The sequence below is a fragment of the Petromyzon marinus genome, chromosome 70, assembly GCF_048934315.1.
Source record: "Petromyzon marinus isolate PM22_M1 ecotype Great Lakes invasive population chromosome 70, UKy_Petmar_22M1.pri1.0, whole genome shotgun sequence".
NCBI classification, from domain to species: Eukaryota; Metazoa; Chordata; class Hyperoartia; order Petromyzontiformes; family Petromyzontidae; genus Petromyzon; species Petromyzon marinus.
Window position 1 is genome coordinate 4812050 of NC_133736.1, and position 15081 is coordinate 4827130.

General features: G+C 52.1%; 1 protein-coding gene across 2 annotated transcripts in view; it reads left to right on the forward strand.

Annotated features, from left to right (window-relative positions):
• LOC116957171 (calcium-binding protein 39-like) overlaps positions 1–15081 on the forward strand; it is a 67930-nt gene that overhangs the window by 43461 nt on the left and 9388 nt on the right. For both annotated transcript variants that reach the window (XM_032979165.2, XM_032979166.2), the window contains one exon: positions 6983–7126. In XM_032979165.2, coding sequence (XP_032835056.2) covers positions 6983–7126 — 144 coding nt within the window. The remainder of the gene's footprint in view (positions 1–6982; positions 7127–15081) is intronic.

Consider the following 15081-nt stretch of genomic DNA (forward strand, 5'->3'; position numbering starts at 1 on the left):
GTCTCTGTGTGAGTGTCTCTGTGAGTGTCTTTGTGAGTGTCTCTGTGAGTGTCTCTGTGTCTGTCTCTCTGTGAGTGTCTCTGTGAGTCTGTCTGTGTGTGTCTCTCTGTGTGTGTCTCTGTGAGTGTGTCTCTGTGAGTGTCTCTCTGAGTGTCTCTGTGAGTGTCTCTCTGCGTGTGTCTCTGTGAGTGTCTCTGTGAGTGTCTCTCTGTGTGTGTCTCTGTGAGTGTCTCTCTGTGTGTGTCTCTGTGAGTGTCTCTGTGAGTGTCTCTCTGTGAGTGTCTCTCTGTGTGTGTCTCTCTGTGTGTGTCTCTGTGTGTGTGTCTCTCTGTGTGTGTCTCTCTGTGTGTGTCTCTCTGTGTGTGTCTCTCTGTGTGTGTCTCTCTGTGTGTGTCTCTCTGAGTGTGTCTCTGTGAGTGTCTCTGTGTGAGTGTCTCTCTGTGAGTGTCTCTCTGTGAGTGTCTCTGTGTGAGTGTCTCTGTGAGTGTCTCTCTGTGAGTGTCTCTCTGTGAGTGTCTCTCTGTGAGTGTCTCTGTGTCTGTCTCTCTGTGAGTGTCTCTGTGAGTCTGTCTGTGTGTGTCTCTCTGTGTGTGTCTCTCTGTGTGTGTCTCTCTGTGTGTGTCTCTGTGAGTGTGTCTCTGTGAGTGTCTCTGTGTGAGTGTCTCTGTGAGTGTCTCTCTGTGAGTGTCTCTCTGAGTGTCTCTGTGAGTGTGTCTCTGTGTGTGTCTCTCTGTGAGTGTCTCTGTGAGTGTCTCTCTGTGTGTGTCTCTGTGAGTGTCTCTGTGAGTGTCTCTCTGTGAGTGTCTCTATGTGTGTGTCTCTCTGTGTGTGTCTCTCTGTGAGTGTCTCTCTGTGAGTGTCTCTCTGTGAGTGTCTCTCTGTGAGTGTCTCTCTATGAGTCTCTCTGTGAGTGTCTCGCTGTGTGTGTCTCTCTGTGAGTGTCTCTGTGAGTGTCTCTCTGTGAGTGTCTCTCTGTGAGTGTCTCTGTGAGTGTCTCTGTGTGTCTCTGTGAGTGTCTCTCTGCATGTGTCTCTGCGTGTGTCTCTCTGTGAGTGTCTCTCTGTGAGTGTCTCTGTGAGTGTCTCTCTGTGAGTGTCTCTCTGTGTGTGTCTCTCTGTGTGTGTCTCTCTGTGAGTGTCTCTCTGTGAGTGTCTCTCTGTGTGTGTCTCTGTGTGAGTGTCTCTGTGAGTGTCTCTGTGAGTATCTCTCTGCGTGTGTCTCTGCGTATGTCTCTGCGAGTGTCTCTCTGTGAGTGTCTCTGCGAATGTCTGTCTGTGCGTGTCTCTCTGTGAGTGTCTCTCTGTGTGTGTCTCTCTGTGAGTGTCTCTCTGTGTGTCTCTCTGTGAGTGTCTCTCTGTGTCTCTCTGTGAGTGTCTCTCTGTGTGTGTGTCTCTCTGTGTGTGTCTCTCTGTGTGTGTCTCTCTGTGAGTGTCTCTCTGTGAGTGTCTCTCTGTGAGTGTCTCTCTGTGAGTGTCTCTCTGTGGGTGTGTCTGTGTGAGTGTGTCTCTGTGAGTGTGTCTCTGTGTGAGTGTGTCTCTGTGTGAGTGTGTCTCTGTGTGAGTGTCTCTGTGAGTGTCTCTCTGTGAGTGTGTCTTTGTGAGTGTCTCTGTGAGTGTGTCTCTCTGTGAGTGTCTTTGTGTGAGTGTCTCTCTGTGAGTGTCTCTCTGTGAGTGTCTCTCTGTGAGTGTCTCTCTGTGAGTGTCTCTCTGTGTGTGTCTCTCTGTGAGTGTCTCTCTGTGTGTGTCTCTCTGTGAGTGTCTCTCTGTGTGTGTCTCTCTGTGTGTGTCTCTCTGTGTGTGTCTCTCTGTGTGTGTCTCTCTGTGTGTGTCTCTCTGTGTGTGTCTCTCTGTGAGTGTGTCTGTGTGAGTGTCTCTGTGTGAGTGTCTCTGTGAGTGTCTTTGTGAGTGTCTCTGTGAGCGTCTCTGTGTCTGTCTCTCTGTGAGTGTCTCTGTGAGTCTGTCTGTGTGTGTCTCTCTGTGTGTGTCTCTGTGAGTGTCTCTGTGTGAGTGTCTCTGTGTGAGTGTCTCTCTGTGAGTGTCTCTCTGAGTGTCTCTGTGAGTGTCTCTCTGCGTGTGTCTCTGTGAGTGTCTCTCTGCGTGTGTCTCTGTGAGTGTCTCTGTGAGTGTCTCTCTGTGTGTGTCTCTGTGAGTGTCTCTCTGTGAGTGTCTCTCTGTGAGTGTCTCTCTGTGTGTGTCTCTCTGTGTGTGTCTCTGTGTGTGTGTCTCTCTGTGTGTGTCTCTCTGTGTGTGTCTCTCTGTGTGTGTCTCTCTGTGTGTGTCTCTGTGAGTGTCTCTGTGTGAGTGTCTCTCTGTGAGTGTCTCTCTGTGAGTGTCTCTGTGTGAGTGTCTCTGTGAGTGTCTCTCTGTGAGTGTCTCTCTGTGAGTGTCTCTGTGTCTGTCTCTCTGTGAGTGTCTCTGTGAGTCTGTCTGTGTGTGTCTCTCTGTGTGTGTCTCTGTGAGTGTGTCTCTGTGAGTGTCTCTGTGAGTGTCTCTCTGTGAGTGTCTCTCTGAGTGTCTCTGTGAGTGTATCTCTGTGTGTGTCTCTGTGAGTGTCTCTGTGAGTGTCTCTGTGAGTGTCTCTCTGTGTGTGTCTCTGTGAGTGTCTCTCTGTGTGTGTCTCTGTGAGTGTCTCTGTGAGTGTCTCTCTGTGAGTGTCTCTCTGTGTGTGTCTCTATGTGTGTGTCTCTCTGTGTGTGTCTCTCTGTGAGTGTCTCTCTGTGAGTGTCTCTCTGTGAGTGTCTCTCTGTGAGTGTCTCTCTGTGTGTGTCTCTCTGTGAGTGTCTCTCTGTGAGTGTCTCTCTGTGAGGGTCTCTGTGTGTCTCTGTGAGTGTCTCTCTGCATGTGTCTCTGCGTGTGTCTCTCTGTGAGTGTCTCTCTGTGAGTGTCTCTGTGAGTGTCTCTCTGTGAGTGTCTCTCTGTGTGTGTCTCTCTGTGAGTGTCTCTCTGTGTGTGTCTCTCTGTGTGTGTCTCTCTGTGAGTGTCTCTCTGTGTGTGTCTCTGTGTGAGTGTCTCTGTGAGTGTCTCTGTGAGTATCTCTCTGCGTGTGTCTCTGCGTATGTCTCTGCGAGTGTCTCTCTGTGAGTGTCTCTGTGAATGTCTGTCTGTGCGTGTCTCTCTGTGAGTGTCTCTCTGTGTGTGTCTCTCTGTGAGTGTCTCTCTGTGTGTGTCTCTCTGTGAGTGTCTCTCTGTGTCTCTCTGTGAGTGTCTCTCTGTGTGTGTGTCTCTCTGTGTGTGTCTCTCTGTGAGTGTCTCTCTGTGAGTGTCTCTCTGTGAGTGTCTCTCTGTGAGTGTCTCTCTGTGAGTGTCTCTCTGTGTGTGTCTCTGCGAGTGTCTCTCTGTGAGTGTCTCTCTGTGAGTGTCTCTCTGTGTGTGTCTCTCTGTGAGTGTCTCTCTGTGTCTCTCTGTGAGTGTCTCTGTGTGAGTGTCTCTCTGTGAGTGTCTCTGTGAGTGTCTTTGTGAGTGTCTCTGTGAGTGTCTCTGTGAGTGTCTTTGTGAGTGTCTCTGTGAGTGTCTCTCTGTGAGTGTCTCTGTGTCTGTCTCTCTGTGAGTGTCTCTGTGAGTCTGTCTGTGTGTGTCTCTCTGTGTGTGTCTCTCTGTGTGTGTCTCTCTGAGTGTCTCTGTGAGTGTCTCTCTGTGAGTGTCTCTCTGTGAGTGTCTCTCTGTGAGTGTCTCTCTGTGAGTGTCTCTCTGTGAGTGTCTCTCTGTGTGTGTCTCTCTGTGAGTGTCTCTCTGTGTGTGTCTCTCTGTGTGTGTCTCTCTGTGAGTGTCTCTGTGAGTGTCTCTCTGTGAGTGTCTCTCTGTGAGTGTCTCTGTGTGTCTCTGTGAGTGTCTCTCTGCGTGTGTCTCTGCGTGTGTCTCTCTGTGGGTGTCTCTCTGTGAGTGTCTCTCTGTGAGTGTCTCTCTGTGTGTGTCTCTCTGTGAGTGTCTCTCTGTGAGTGTCTCTCTGTGTGTGTCTCTCTGTGTGTCTCTCTGTGTGTCTCTCTGTGTGTGTCTCTCTGTGTGTGTCTCTGTGAGTGTGTCTCTCTGTGTGTGTCTCTCTGTGAGTGTGTCTCTGCGAGTGTCTCTCTGTGCGTGTCTCTCTGTGAGTGTCTCTCTGTGTGTGTCTCTCTGTGAGTGTCTCTCTGTGTGTGTCTCTCTGTGAGTGTCTCTCTGTGTCTCTCTGTGAGTGTCTCTCTGTGTGTGTCTCTCTGTGTGTGTCTCTCTGTGTGTGTCTCTCTGTGAGTGTCTCTCTGTGTGTGTCTCTGTGAGTGTCTCTCTGTGAGTGTCTCTCTGTGAGTGTCTCTCTGTGAGTGTCTCTCTGTGAGTGTCTCTCTGTGTGTGTGTCTCTCTGTGTGTGTGTCTCTCTGTGTCTCTGCGAGTGTCTCTCTGTGAGTGTCTATCTGTGAGTGTCTCTGTGAGTGTGTCTATGTGAGTGTCTCTCTGTGTGTGTCTCTCTGTGAGTGTCTCTATGAGTGTCTCTCTGTGAGTGTCTCTCTGTGAGTGTCTCTCTGTGAGTGTCTCTCTGTGAGTGTCTCTCTGTGAGTGTCTCTGCGAGTGTCTCTGCGAGTGTCTCTCTGTGAGTGTCTCTCTGTGAGTGTCTCTCTGTGAGTGTCTCTCTGTGTGTGTCTCTCTGTGTCTCTCTGTGAATGTCTCTCTGTGAGTGTCTCTCTGTGTGTGTCTCTCTCTGTGTGTGTCTCTCTCTGTGTGTGTCTCTCTCTCTGTGTGTCTCTCTCTGTGTGTCTCTCTCTGTGAGTGTCTCTCTGTGAGTGTCTCTTTGTGAGTGTCTCTCTGTGAGTGTCTCTGTGTGTGTGTCTCTCTGTGTGTGTGTCTCTCTGTGTGTGTGTCTCTCTGTGTGTGTGTCTCTCTGTGTCTCTGTGAGTGTCTCTCTGTGAGTGTCTCTGTGCGTGTGTCTCTGTGAGTGTCTCTCTGTGTGTGTCTCTCTGTGAGTGTCTCTGTGTGTGTCTCTGTGAGTGTGTCTCTGTGAGTGTCTCTCTGTGAGTGTCTCTCTGTGAGTGTCTCTCTGTGAGTGTCTCTCTGTGTGTGTCTCTGCGAGTGTCTCTGCGAGTGTCTCTCTGTGAGTGTCTCTCTGTGAGTGTCTCTCTGTGAGTGTCTCTCTGTGTGTGTCTCTCTGTGTCTCTCTGTGAGTGTCTCTCTCTGTGTGTGTCTCTCTCTGTGTGTGTCTCTCTCTGTGTGTGTCTCTCTCTGTGTGTGTCTCTCTCTGTGTGTGTCTCTCTCTGTGTGTGTCTCTCTCTCTGTGTGTCTCTCTCTGTGTGTGTCTCTCTCTGTGAGTGTCTCTCTGTGTGTGTCTCTCTGTGAGTGTCTCTCTGTGAGTGTCTCTGTGTGTGTGTCTCTCTGTGTGTGTGTCTCTCTGTGTGTGTGTCTCTCTGTGTGTGTGTCTCTCTGTGTCTCTGTGAGTGTCTCTCTGTGAGTGTCTCTGTGAGTGTGTCTCTGTGAGTGTCTGTCTGTGTGTGTCTCTCTGTGAGTGTCTCTCTGTGAGTGTCTCTCTGTGAGTGTCTCTCTGTGAGTGTCTCTGTGTGTGTCTCTGTGTGTGTCTCTCTGTGAGTGTCTCTGTGAGTGTCTCTGTGTGTGTGTGTCTGTGTGTGTTTCTGTGTGTGTGTGTCTGTGTGTGTCTCTGTGTGTGTGTCTCTCTGTGAGTGTCTCTGTCTCTCTGTGAGTGTCTCTCTGTGAGTGTCTCTGTGTGAGTGTCTCTCTGTGAGTGTCTCATCGTCGTCATCTGCAAGTATGTTGCGTGCATGCTCTAAGTGTGCTGTACGTGTGCATGATGCCCGCGTGTATGCTGCATGTATCCGTGATGCGTGTATGTGTGATGCCTGCCTGCGTGTGTACGTTGCGTGTTAAGCCACAGAAGTGAAGTAATTTATGGTCACCAGCTGTCAGGCCCCACCAAGTTTATTTTTGAGCAGCGGACCGCACCAGGCCTGTCGCAGATGATAGCTGTTCGGCGAGATTGGCTGATGTCGTCATTGTCGTCATTGTCGTCATCGTCGTCGTCATCATCATCGTCGTCATCACCATCGTCACCACCATCATCATCACGTGGACATTCACGGCAGCAGCCAGACTCTCTGAACGCCGTGGTGACGTCGATTCTAAACGTGGAGGGGGGGGGAAAGGCGGAGGAGCCGGAGACAAATCCACGGGGAGAGAGACGCAGACTCCAAATATACAGCAGCAGCAGCAGGCATCGTCAGGGTCGGGATCGAACACACGACCTCCTGCGTACCAGGCGAGGTAGTTAACATCTCCTAGCCACCGTGATGATGATGACGACGATGATGATGATGACGACGGCGAAGACAATGATGCCAGTGTCGATGCCACGGCGTGGTGGTGGTGATGGCAGTGGTGATGGTGGTGGTGGTGGCAGTGGTGATGATGATGGTGGTGGTGATGGCAGTGGTGATGATGATGACGGTGGCGGTGATGATGGCAGTGATGATGATGATGGTGGTGGTGATGGCAGTGGTGATGGTGGTGGTGGTGATGATGGTGGCGGTGGTGGCGGTGGGGATGGTGGCGGTTGTGGTGGTGACGGTGGTGGTGATGCTGGTGATGGCGGCGGTGGTGATGGTGGATGTGACGGTGGTGATGGTGGTGATGGTGATGGCTGTGGAGGTGGAGGTGATGGCTGTGGTGGTGACGGTGGATGTGACGGTGGTGGTGACGGTGGTGATGGTGGTGATGGCTGTGGTGGTGACGGTGGATGTGACGGTGGTGGTGACGGTGGTGGTGGTGACGGTGGTGGTGGTGGTGACGGTGGTGGTGGTGATGGCTGTGGTGGTGGTGGTGACGGTGGTGACGGTGGTGATGGTGATGGCTGTGGTGGTGGAGGTGATGGCTGTGGTGGTGACGGTGGATGTGACGGTGGTGGTGGTGGTGACGGTGACGGTGGTGGTGGTGGTTGTGGAGGTGATGGCTGTGGTGGTGACGGTGGATGTGACGGTGGATGTGACGGTGGCGATGCGTCCCGCTTGCTGTGCTAGTTGCTGGGTGAGCTGCTGCTGGAGCGTCACAACTTTGCGGTGATGACGCGCTACATCAGCCAGCCGGAGCACCTCAAGCTCATGATGAACCTGCTCAGAGACAGCAGCCGCAACATCCAGTTCGAGGCCTTCCACGTGTTCAAGGTGACACACGCACAGACACACACACGCACACACGTCACGCACACACAGACACACGCACACACGCACACACAGACACACGCACAAACACACTTCACTCACGTCACTCACACACACACTCACGCACACGCACACACTTCACGCACGCACTCACGCACACACACATGCGCACGGACACGCACGCACACGCACACGCACACACACACACGCACACACACACACGCACACACACACACACACGCACACGCACACACACACACGCACACACACACACGCACACACACACACACACGCACACGCACACACGCACGCACACGCACGCGCACACGTCACGCACACACACACACGCACACACACACACGCACACACACACACGCACACACACGCACGCACACACACGCACGCACACACACGCATACACACACACACACACACGTGCACACACTCACATCCGCACGCAATCACGCGTGGCTGTGCGTGTGTGTGGGTGATGTGGCTGTTAGCGCTACGCTGGACTACCGGCATCAAGAGTTCGCGTCCCGCTCACGGCGGTGACGATTCTCTGAACCGGTCCCGGGACACCCCTAGGTCGACTCGGCCTCAAATGAGTACCTGGAGCTGTGTGTGTAGTAAACATCGCCACTGGGGAGACAAAGGCGGCCGGGCGTGGTGCTGGCCACCCACCCCCTCGTGTGCCATTCCGGCCTTCTTAGGTGCTGCTCGCTAGCAGCACTTGCCCCTACAGCCTGTTAGAGGCTACACGGGGGACCTTTGTCTGTGTATAGGTGCTGCTGCTACTCGCTAACAGCACTTGCCCCTACAGTCTGTTAGAGGCTACACGGGGGATCTTTGTCTGTGTATAGGCGCTGCTGCTACTCGCTAACAGCACTTGCCCCTACAGCCTGTTAGAGGCTACACGGGGGATCTTTGTCTGTGTTTGTGGGTGAGTGGGGTGAGTGTGTGTGGGTGTGGGGGTGAGTGGGGTGAGTGTGTAGGTGTGAGTGGGGTGTGAGTGTGTGGGTGTGAGTGTGAGGGTGTGAGTGGGGTGTGGTGCTGGTCAACCCCCACCCCCCCACCCCCCCACCCCTCCCCCTCCTCCTCGTGTGCCACGGTGCCGGCAGCTTTCGTCGGCGCCGCTGCCTCACGGCGCTCGCCCTGGAACTGCGTTGGGGGGGGGGTGGGGGGGGTGGCCGGAAGTGGGGGGGGTTGGGACACCTTCCTCCTCTGTCTCTACGTCTGTCTCTAGGTCTGTCTCTACGTCTGTCTCTACGTCTGTCTCTACGTCTGTCTCTACGTCTGTCTCTTCGTCTGTCTCCTCCTCTGTCTCTACGTCTGTCTCTTCCTCTGTCTCTTCCTCCGTCTCTTCGTCTGTCTCTTCCTCCGTCTCTTCCCTCCGTCTCTAGGTCTGTCTCTACGTCTGTCTCTACCTCTGTCTCTAGGTCTGTCTCTACGTCTGTCTCTAGGTCTGTCTCTAGGTCTGTCTCTTCCTCCGTCTCTACGTCTGTCTCTACGTCTGTCTCTAGGTCTGTCTCTACGTCTGTCTCTAGGTCTGTCTCTACGTCTGTCTCTAGGTCTGTCTCTAGGTCTGTCTCTACGTCTGTCTCTAGGTCTGTCTCTACGTCTGTCTCTACGTCTGTCTCTAGGTCTGTCTCTAGGTCTGTCTCTACGTCTGTCTCTAGGTCTGTCTCTAGGTCTGTCTCTTCCTCCGTCTCTACGTCTGTCTCTAGGTCTGTCTCTAGGTCTGTCTCTAGGTCTGTCTCTACGTCTGTCTCTACGTCTGTCTCTTCCTCTGTCTCTACGTCTGTCTCTACGTCTGTCTCTTCGTCTGTCTCTACGTCTGTCTCTTCGTCTGTCTCCTCCTCTGTCTCTACGTCTGTCTCTTCCTCTGTCTCTTCCTCCGTCTCTTCGTCTGTCTCTTCCTCCGTCTCTTCCCTCCGTCTCTAGGTCTGTCTCTACGTCTGTCTCTAGGTCTGTCTCTACGTCTGTCTCTACCTCTGTCTCTAGGTCTGTCTCTACGTCTGTCTCTAGGTCTGTCTCTAGGTCTGTCTCTTCCTCCGTCTCTACGTCTGTCTCTACGTCTGTCTCTAGGTCTGTCTCTACGTCTGTCTCTAGGTCTGTCTCTACGTCTGTCTCTACGTCTGTCTCTAGGTCTGTCTCTAGGTCTGTCTCTAGGTCTGTCTCTACGTCTGTCTCTAGGTCTGTCTCTACGTCTGTCTCTACGTCTGTCTCTAGGTCTGTCTCTAGGTCTGTCTCTACGTCTGTCTCTAGGTCTGTCTCTAGGTCTGTCTCTTCCTCCGTCTCTACGTCTGTCTCTAGGTCTGTCTCTAGGTCTGTCTCTAGGTCTATCTCTACGTCTGTCTCTACGTCTGTCTCTACGTCTGTCTCTACGTATGTCTCTAGGTCTGTCTCTAGGTCTGTCTCTAGGTCTGTCTCTACGTCTGTCTCTACGTCTGTCTCTACGTCTGTCTCTACGTCTGTCTCTTCGTCTGTCTCCTCCTCTGTCTCTACGTCTGTCTCTTCCTCTGTCTCTTCCTCCGTCTCTTCGTCTGTCTCTTCCTCCGTCTCTTCCCTCCGTCTCTAGGTCTGTCTCTACGTCTGTCTCTACCTCTGTCTCTAGGTCTGTCTCTACGTCTGTCTCTAGGTCTGTCTCTAGGTCTGTCTCTTCCTCCGTCTCTACGTCTGTCTCTACGTCTGTCTCTAGGTCTGTCTCTACGTCTGTCTCTAGGTCTGTCTCTACGTCTGTCTCTACGTCTGTCTCTAGGTCTGTCTCTAGGTCTGTCTCTACGTCTGTCTCTAGGTCTGTCTCTACGTCTGTCTCTACGTCTGTCTCTAGGTCTGTCTCTAGGTCTGTCTCTACGTCTGTCTCTAGGTCTGTCTCTAGGTCTGTCTCTTCCTCCGTCTCTACGTCTGTCTCTAGGTCTGTCTCTAGGTCTGTCTCTAGGTCTGTCTCTACGTCTGTCTCTACGTCTGTCTCTACGTCTGTCTCTTCCTCTGTCTCTACGTCTGTCTCTACGTCTGTCTCTACGTCTGTCTCTTCGTCTGTCTCTACGTCTGTCTCTTCGTCTGTCTCCTCCTCTGTCTCTACGTCTGTCTCTTCCTCTGTCTCTTCCTCCGTCTCTTCGTCTGTCTCTTCCTCCGTCTCTTCCCTCCGTCTCTAGGTCTGTCTCTACATCTGTCTCTACGTCTGTCTCTACGTCTGTCTCTACGTCTGTCTCTTCGTCTGTCTCTACGTCTGTCTCTAAGTCTGTCTCTACGTCTGTCTCTACGTCTGTCTCTTCCTCTGTCTCTACGTCTGTCTCTTCCTCTGTCTCTACGTCTGTCTCTAGGTCTGTCTCTACGTCTGTCTCTACGTCTGTCTCTACGTCTGTCTCTTCCTCTGTCTCTACGTCTGTCTCTTCCTCTGTCTCTACGTCTGTCTCTAGGTCTGTCTCTACGTCTGTCTCTACGTCTGTCTCTACGTCTGTCTCTTCCTCTGTCTCTACGTCTGTCTCTTCCTCTGTCTCTACGTCTGTCTCTAGGTCTGTCTCTACGTCTGTCTCTACGTCTGTCTCTAGGTCTGTCTCTAGGTCTGTCTCTACGTCTGTCTCTAGGTCTGTCTCTACGTCTGTCTCTAGGTCTGTCTCTAGGTCTGTCTCTTCCTCCGTCTCTACGTCTGTCTCTAGGTCTGTCTCTACGTCTGTCTCTACGTCTGTCTCTACGTCTGTCTCTTCCTCTGTCTCTACGTCTGTCTCTACGTCTGTCTCTTCGTCTGTCTCTACGTCTGTCTCTTCGTCTGTCTCCTCCTCTGTCTCTACGTCTGTCTCTTCCTCTGTCTCTTCCTCCGTCTCTTCGTCTGTCTCTTCCTCCGTCTCTTCCCTCCGTCTCTAGGTCTGTCTCTACGTCTGTCTCTACCTCTGTCTCTAGGTCTGTCTCTACGTCTGTCTCTAGGTCTGTCTCTAGGTCTGTCTCTTCCTCCGTCTCTACGTCTGTCTCTACGTCTGTCTCTAGGTCTGTCTCTACGTCTGTCTCTAGGTCTGTCTCTACGTCTGTCTCTAGGTCTGTCTCTAGGTCTGTCTCTACGTCTGTCTCTAGGTCTGTCTCTACGTCTGTCTCTACGTCTGTCTCTAGGTCTGTCTCTAGGTCTGTCTCTACGTCTGTCTCTAGGTCTGTCTCTAGGTCTGTCTCTTCCTCCGTCTCTACGTCTGTCTCTAGGTCTGTCTCTAGGTCTGTCTCTAGGTCTGTCTCTACGTCTGTCTCTACGTCTGTCTCTACGTCTGTCTCTTCCTCTGTCTCTACGTCTGTCTCTACGTCTGTCTCTACGTCTGTCTCTTCGTCTGTCTCTACGTCTGTCTCTTCGTCTGTCTCCTCCTCTGTCTCTACGTCTGTCTCTTCCTCTGTCTCTTCCTCCGTCTCTTCGTCTGTCTCTTCCTCCGTCTCTTCCCTCCGTCTCTAGGTCTGTCTCTACGTCTGTCTCTACCTCTGTCTCTAGGTCTGTCTCTACGTCTGTCTCTAGGTCTGTCTCTAGGTCTGTCTCTTCCTCCGTCTCTACGTCTGTCTCTACGTCTGTCTCTAGGTCTGTCTCTACGTCTGTCTCTAGGTCTGTCTCTACGTCTGTCTCTACGTCTGTCTCTAGGTCTGTCTCTAGGTCTGTCTCTACGTCTGTCTCTAGGTCTGTCTCTACGTCTGTCTCTACGTCTGTCTCTAGGTCTGTCTCTAGGTCTGTCTCTACGTCTGTCTCTAGGTCTGTCTCTAGGTCTGTCTCTTCCTCCGTCTCTACGTCTGTCTCTAGGTCTGTCTCTAGGTCTGTCTCTAGGTCTGTCTCTACGTCTGTCTCTACGTCTGTCTCTACGTCTGTCTCTTCCTCTGTCTCTACGTCTGTCTCTACGTCTGTCTCTACGTATGTCTCTAGGTCTGTCTCTAGGTCTGTCTCTACGTCTGTCTCTACGTCTGTCTCTACGTCTGTCTCTACGTCTGTCTCTTCGTCTGTCTCCTCCTCTGTCTCTACGTCTGTCTCTTCCTCTGTCTCTTCCTCCGTCTCTTCGTCTGTCTCTTCCTCCGTCTCTTCCCTCTGTCTCTACGTCTGTCTCTACCTCTGTCTCTAGGTCTGTCTCTTCGTCTGTCTCTAGGTCTGTCTCTAGGTCTGTCTCTTCCTCCGTCTCTACGTCTGTCTCTACGTCTGTCTCTAGGTCTGTCTCTACGTCTGTCTCTAGGTCCGTCTCTACGTCTGTCTCTACGTCTGTCTCTAGGTCTGTCTCTACGTCTGTCTCTACGTCTGTCTCTAGGTCTGTCTCTAGGTCTGTCTCTACGTCTGTCTCTAGGTCTGTCTCTAGGTCTGTCTCTTCCTCCGTCTCTACGTCTGTCTCTAGGTCTGTCTCTAGGTCTGTCTCTAGGTCTGTCTCTACGTCTGTCTCTACGTCTGTCTCTACGTCTGTCTCTTCCTCTGTCTCTACGTCTGTCTCTACGTCTGTCTCTACGTCTGTCTCTTCGTCTGTCTCTACGTCTGTCTCTTCGTCTGTCTCCTCCTCTGTCTCTACGTCTGTCTCTTCCTCTGTCTCTTCCTCCGTCTCTTCGTCTGTCTCTTCCTCCGTCTCTTCCCTCCGTCTCTAGGTCTGTCTCTACATCTGTCTCTACCTCTGTCTCTAGGTCTGTCTCTACGTCTGTCTCTAGGTCTGTCTCTAGGTCTGTCTCTTCCTCCGTCTCTACGTCTGTCTCTACGTCTGTCTCTAGGTCTGTCTCTACGTCTGTCTCTAGGTCTGTCTCTACGTCTGTCTCTACGTCTGTCTCTAGGTCTGTCTTTAGGTCTGTCTCTACGTCTGTCTCTAGGTCTGTCTCTACGTCTGTCTCTACGTCTGTCTCTAGGTCTGTCTCTAGGTCTGTCTCTACGTCTGTCTCTAGGTCTGTCTCTAGGTCTGTCTCTTCCTCCGTCTCTACGTCTGTCTCTAGGTCTGTCTCTAGGTCTGTCTCTAGGTTTGTCTCTACGTCTGTCTCTACGTCTGTCTCTACGTCTGTCTCTTCCTCTGTCTCTACGTCTGTCTCTACGTCTGTCTCTACGTATGTCTCTAGGTCTGTCTCTAGGTCTGTCTCTAGGTCTGTCTCTACGTCTGTCTCTAGGTCTGTCTCTAGGTCTGTCTCTACGTCTGTCTCTAGGTCTGTCTCTACGTCTGTCTCTACGTCTGTCTCTTCCTCTGTCTCTACGTCTGTCTCTACGTCTGTCTCTACGTCTGTCTCTTCGTCTGTCTCTACGTCTGTCTCTTCGTCTGTCTCCTCCTCTGTCTCTACGTCTGTCTCTTCCTCTGTCTCTTCCTCCGTCTCTTCGTCTGTCTCTTCCTCCGTCTCTTCCCTCCGTCTCTAGGTCTGTCTCTACGTCTGTCTCTACCTCTGTCTCTAGGTCTGTCTCTACGTCTGTCTCTAGGTCTGTCTCAAGGTCTGTCTCTTCCTCCGTCTCTACGTCTGTCTCTAGGTCTGTCTCTACGTCTGTCTCTAGGTCTGTCTCTACGTCTGTCTCTACGTCTGTCTCTAGGTCTGTCTCTAGGTCTGTCTCTACGTCTGTCTCTAGGTCTGTCTCTACGTCTGTCTCTACGTCTGTCTCTAGGTCTGTCTCTAGGTCTGTCTCTACGTCTGTCTCTAGGTCTGTCTCTAGGTCTGTCTCTTCCTCCGTCTCTACGTCTGTCTCTAGGTCTGTCTCTAGGTCTGTCTCTACGTCTGTCTCTACGTCTGTCTCTACGTCTGTCTCTTCCTCTGTCTCTACGTCTGTCTCTACGTCTGTCTCTTCGTCTGTCTCTACGTCTGTCTCTACGTCTGTCTCTTCGTCTGTCTCCTCCTCTGTCTCTACGTCTGTCTCTTCCTCTGTCTCTTCCTCCGTCTCTTCGTCTGTCTCTTCCTCCGTCTCTTCCCTCCGTCTCTAGGTCTGTCTCTACGTCTGTCTCTACCTCTGTCTCTAGGTCTGTTTCTACGTCTGTCTCTAGGTCTGTCTCTAGGTCTGTCTCTTCCTCCGTCTCTACGTCTGTCTCTACGTCTGTCTCTAGGTCTGTCTCTACGTCTGTCTCTAGGTCTGTCTCTACGTCTGTCTCTACGTCTGTCTCTAGGTCTGTCTCTAGGTCTGTCTCTACGTCTGTCTCTAGGTCTGTCTCTACGTCTGTCTCTAGGTCTGTCTCTAGGTCTGTCTCTAGGTCTGTCTCTAGGTCTGTCTCTAGGTCTGTCTCTTCCTCCGTCTCTAGGTCTGTCTCTAGGTCTGTCTCTAGGTCTGTCTCTACGTCTGTCTCTACGTCTGTCTCTACGTCTGTCTCTTCCTCTGTCTCTACGTCTGTCTCTACGTCTGTCTCTACGTCTGTCTCTTCGTCTGTCTCTACGTCTGTCTCTTCGTCTGTCTCCTCCTCTGTCTCTACGTCTGTCTCTTCCTCTGTCTCTTCCTCCGTCTCTTCGTCTGTCTCTTCCTCCGTCTCTTCCCTCCGTCTCTAGGTCTGTCTCTACGTCTGTCTCTACCTCTGTCTCTAGGTCTGTCTCTACGTCTGTCTCTAGGTCTGTCTCTAGGTCTGTCTCTTCCTCCGTCTCTACGTCTGTCTCTACGTCTGTCTCTAGGTCTGTCTCTACGTCTGTCTCTAGGTCTGTCTCTACGTCTGTCTCTACGTCTGTCTCTAGGTCTGTCTCTAGGTCTGTCTCTACGTCTGTCTCTAGGTCTGTCTCTACGTCTGTCTCTACGTCTGTCTCTAGGTCTGTCTCTACGTCTGTCTCTAGGTCTGTCTCTAGGTCTGTCTCTACGTCTGTCTCTAGGTCTGTCTCTAGGTCTGTCTCTACGTCTGTCTCTACGTCTGTCTCTACGTCTGTCTCTACGTCTGTCTCTATGTCTGTCTCTTCCTCTGTCTCTACGTCTGTCTCTACGTCTGTCTCTTCGTCTGTCTCTTCCTCCGTCTCTTCCCTCCGTCTCTAGGTCTGTCTCTACGTCTGTCTCTACCTCTGTCTCTAGGTCTGTCTCTACGTCT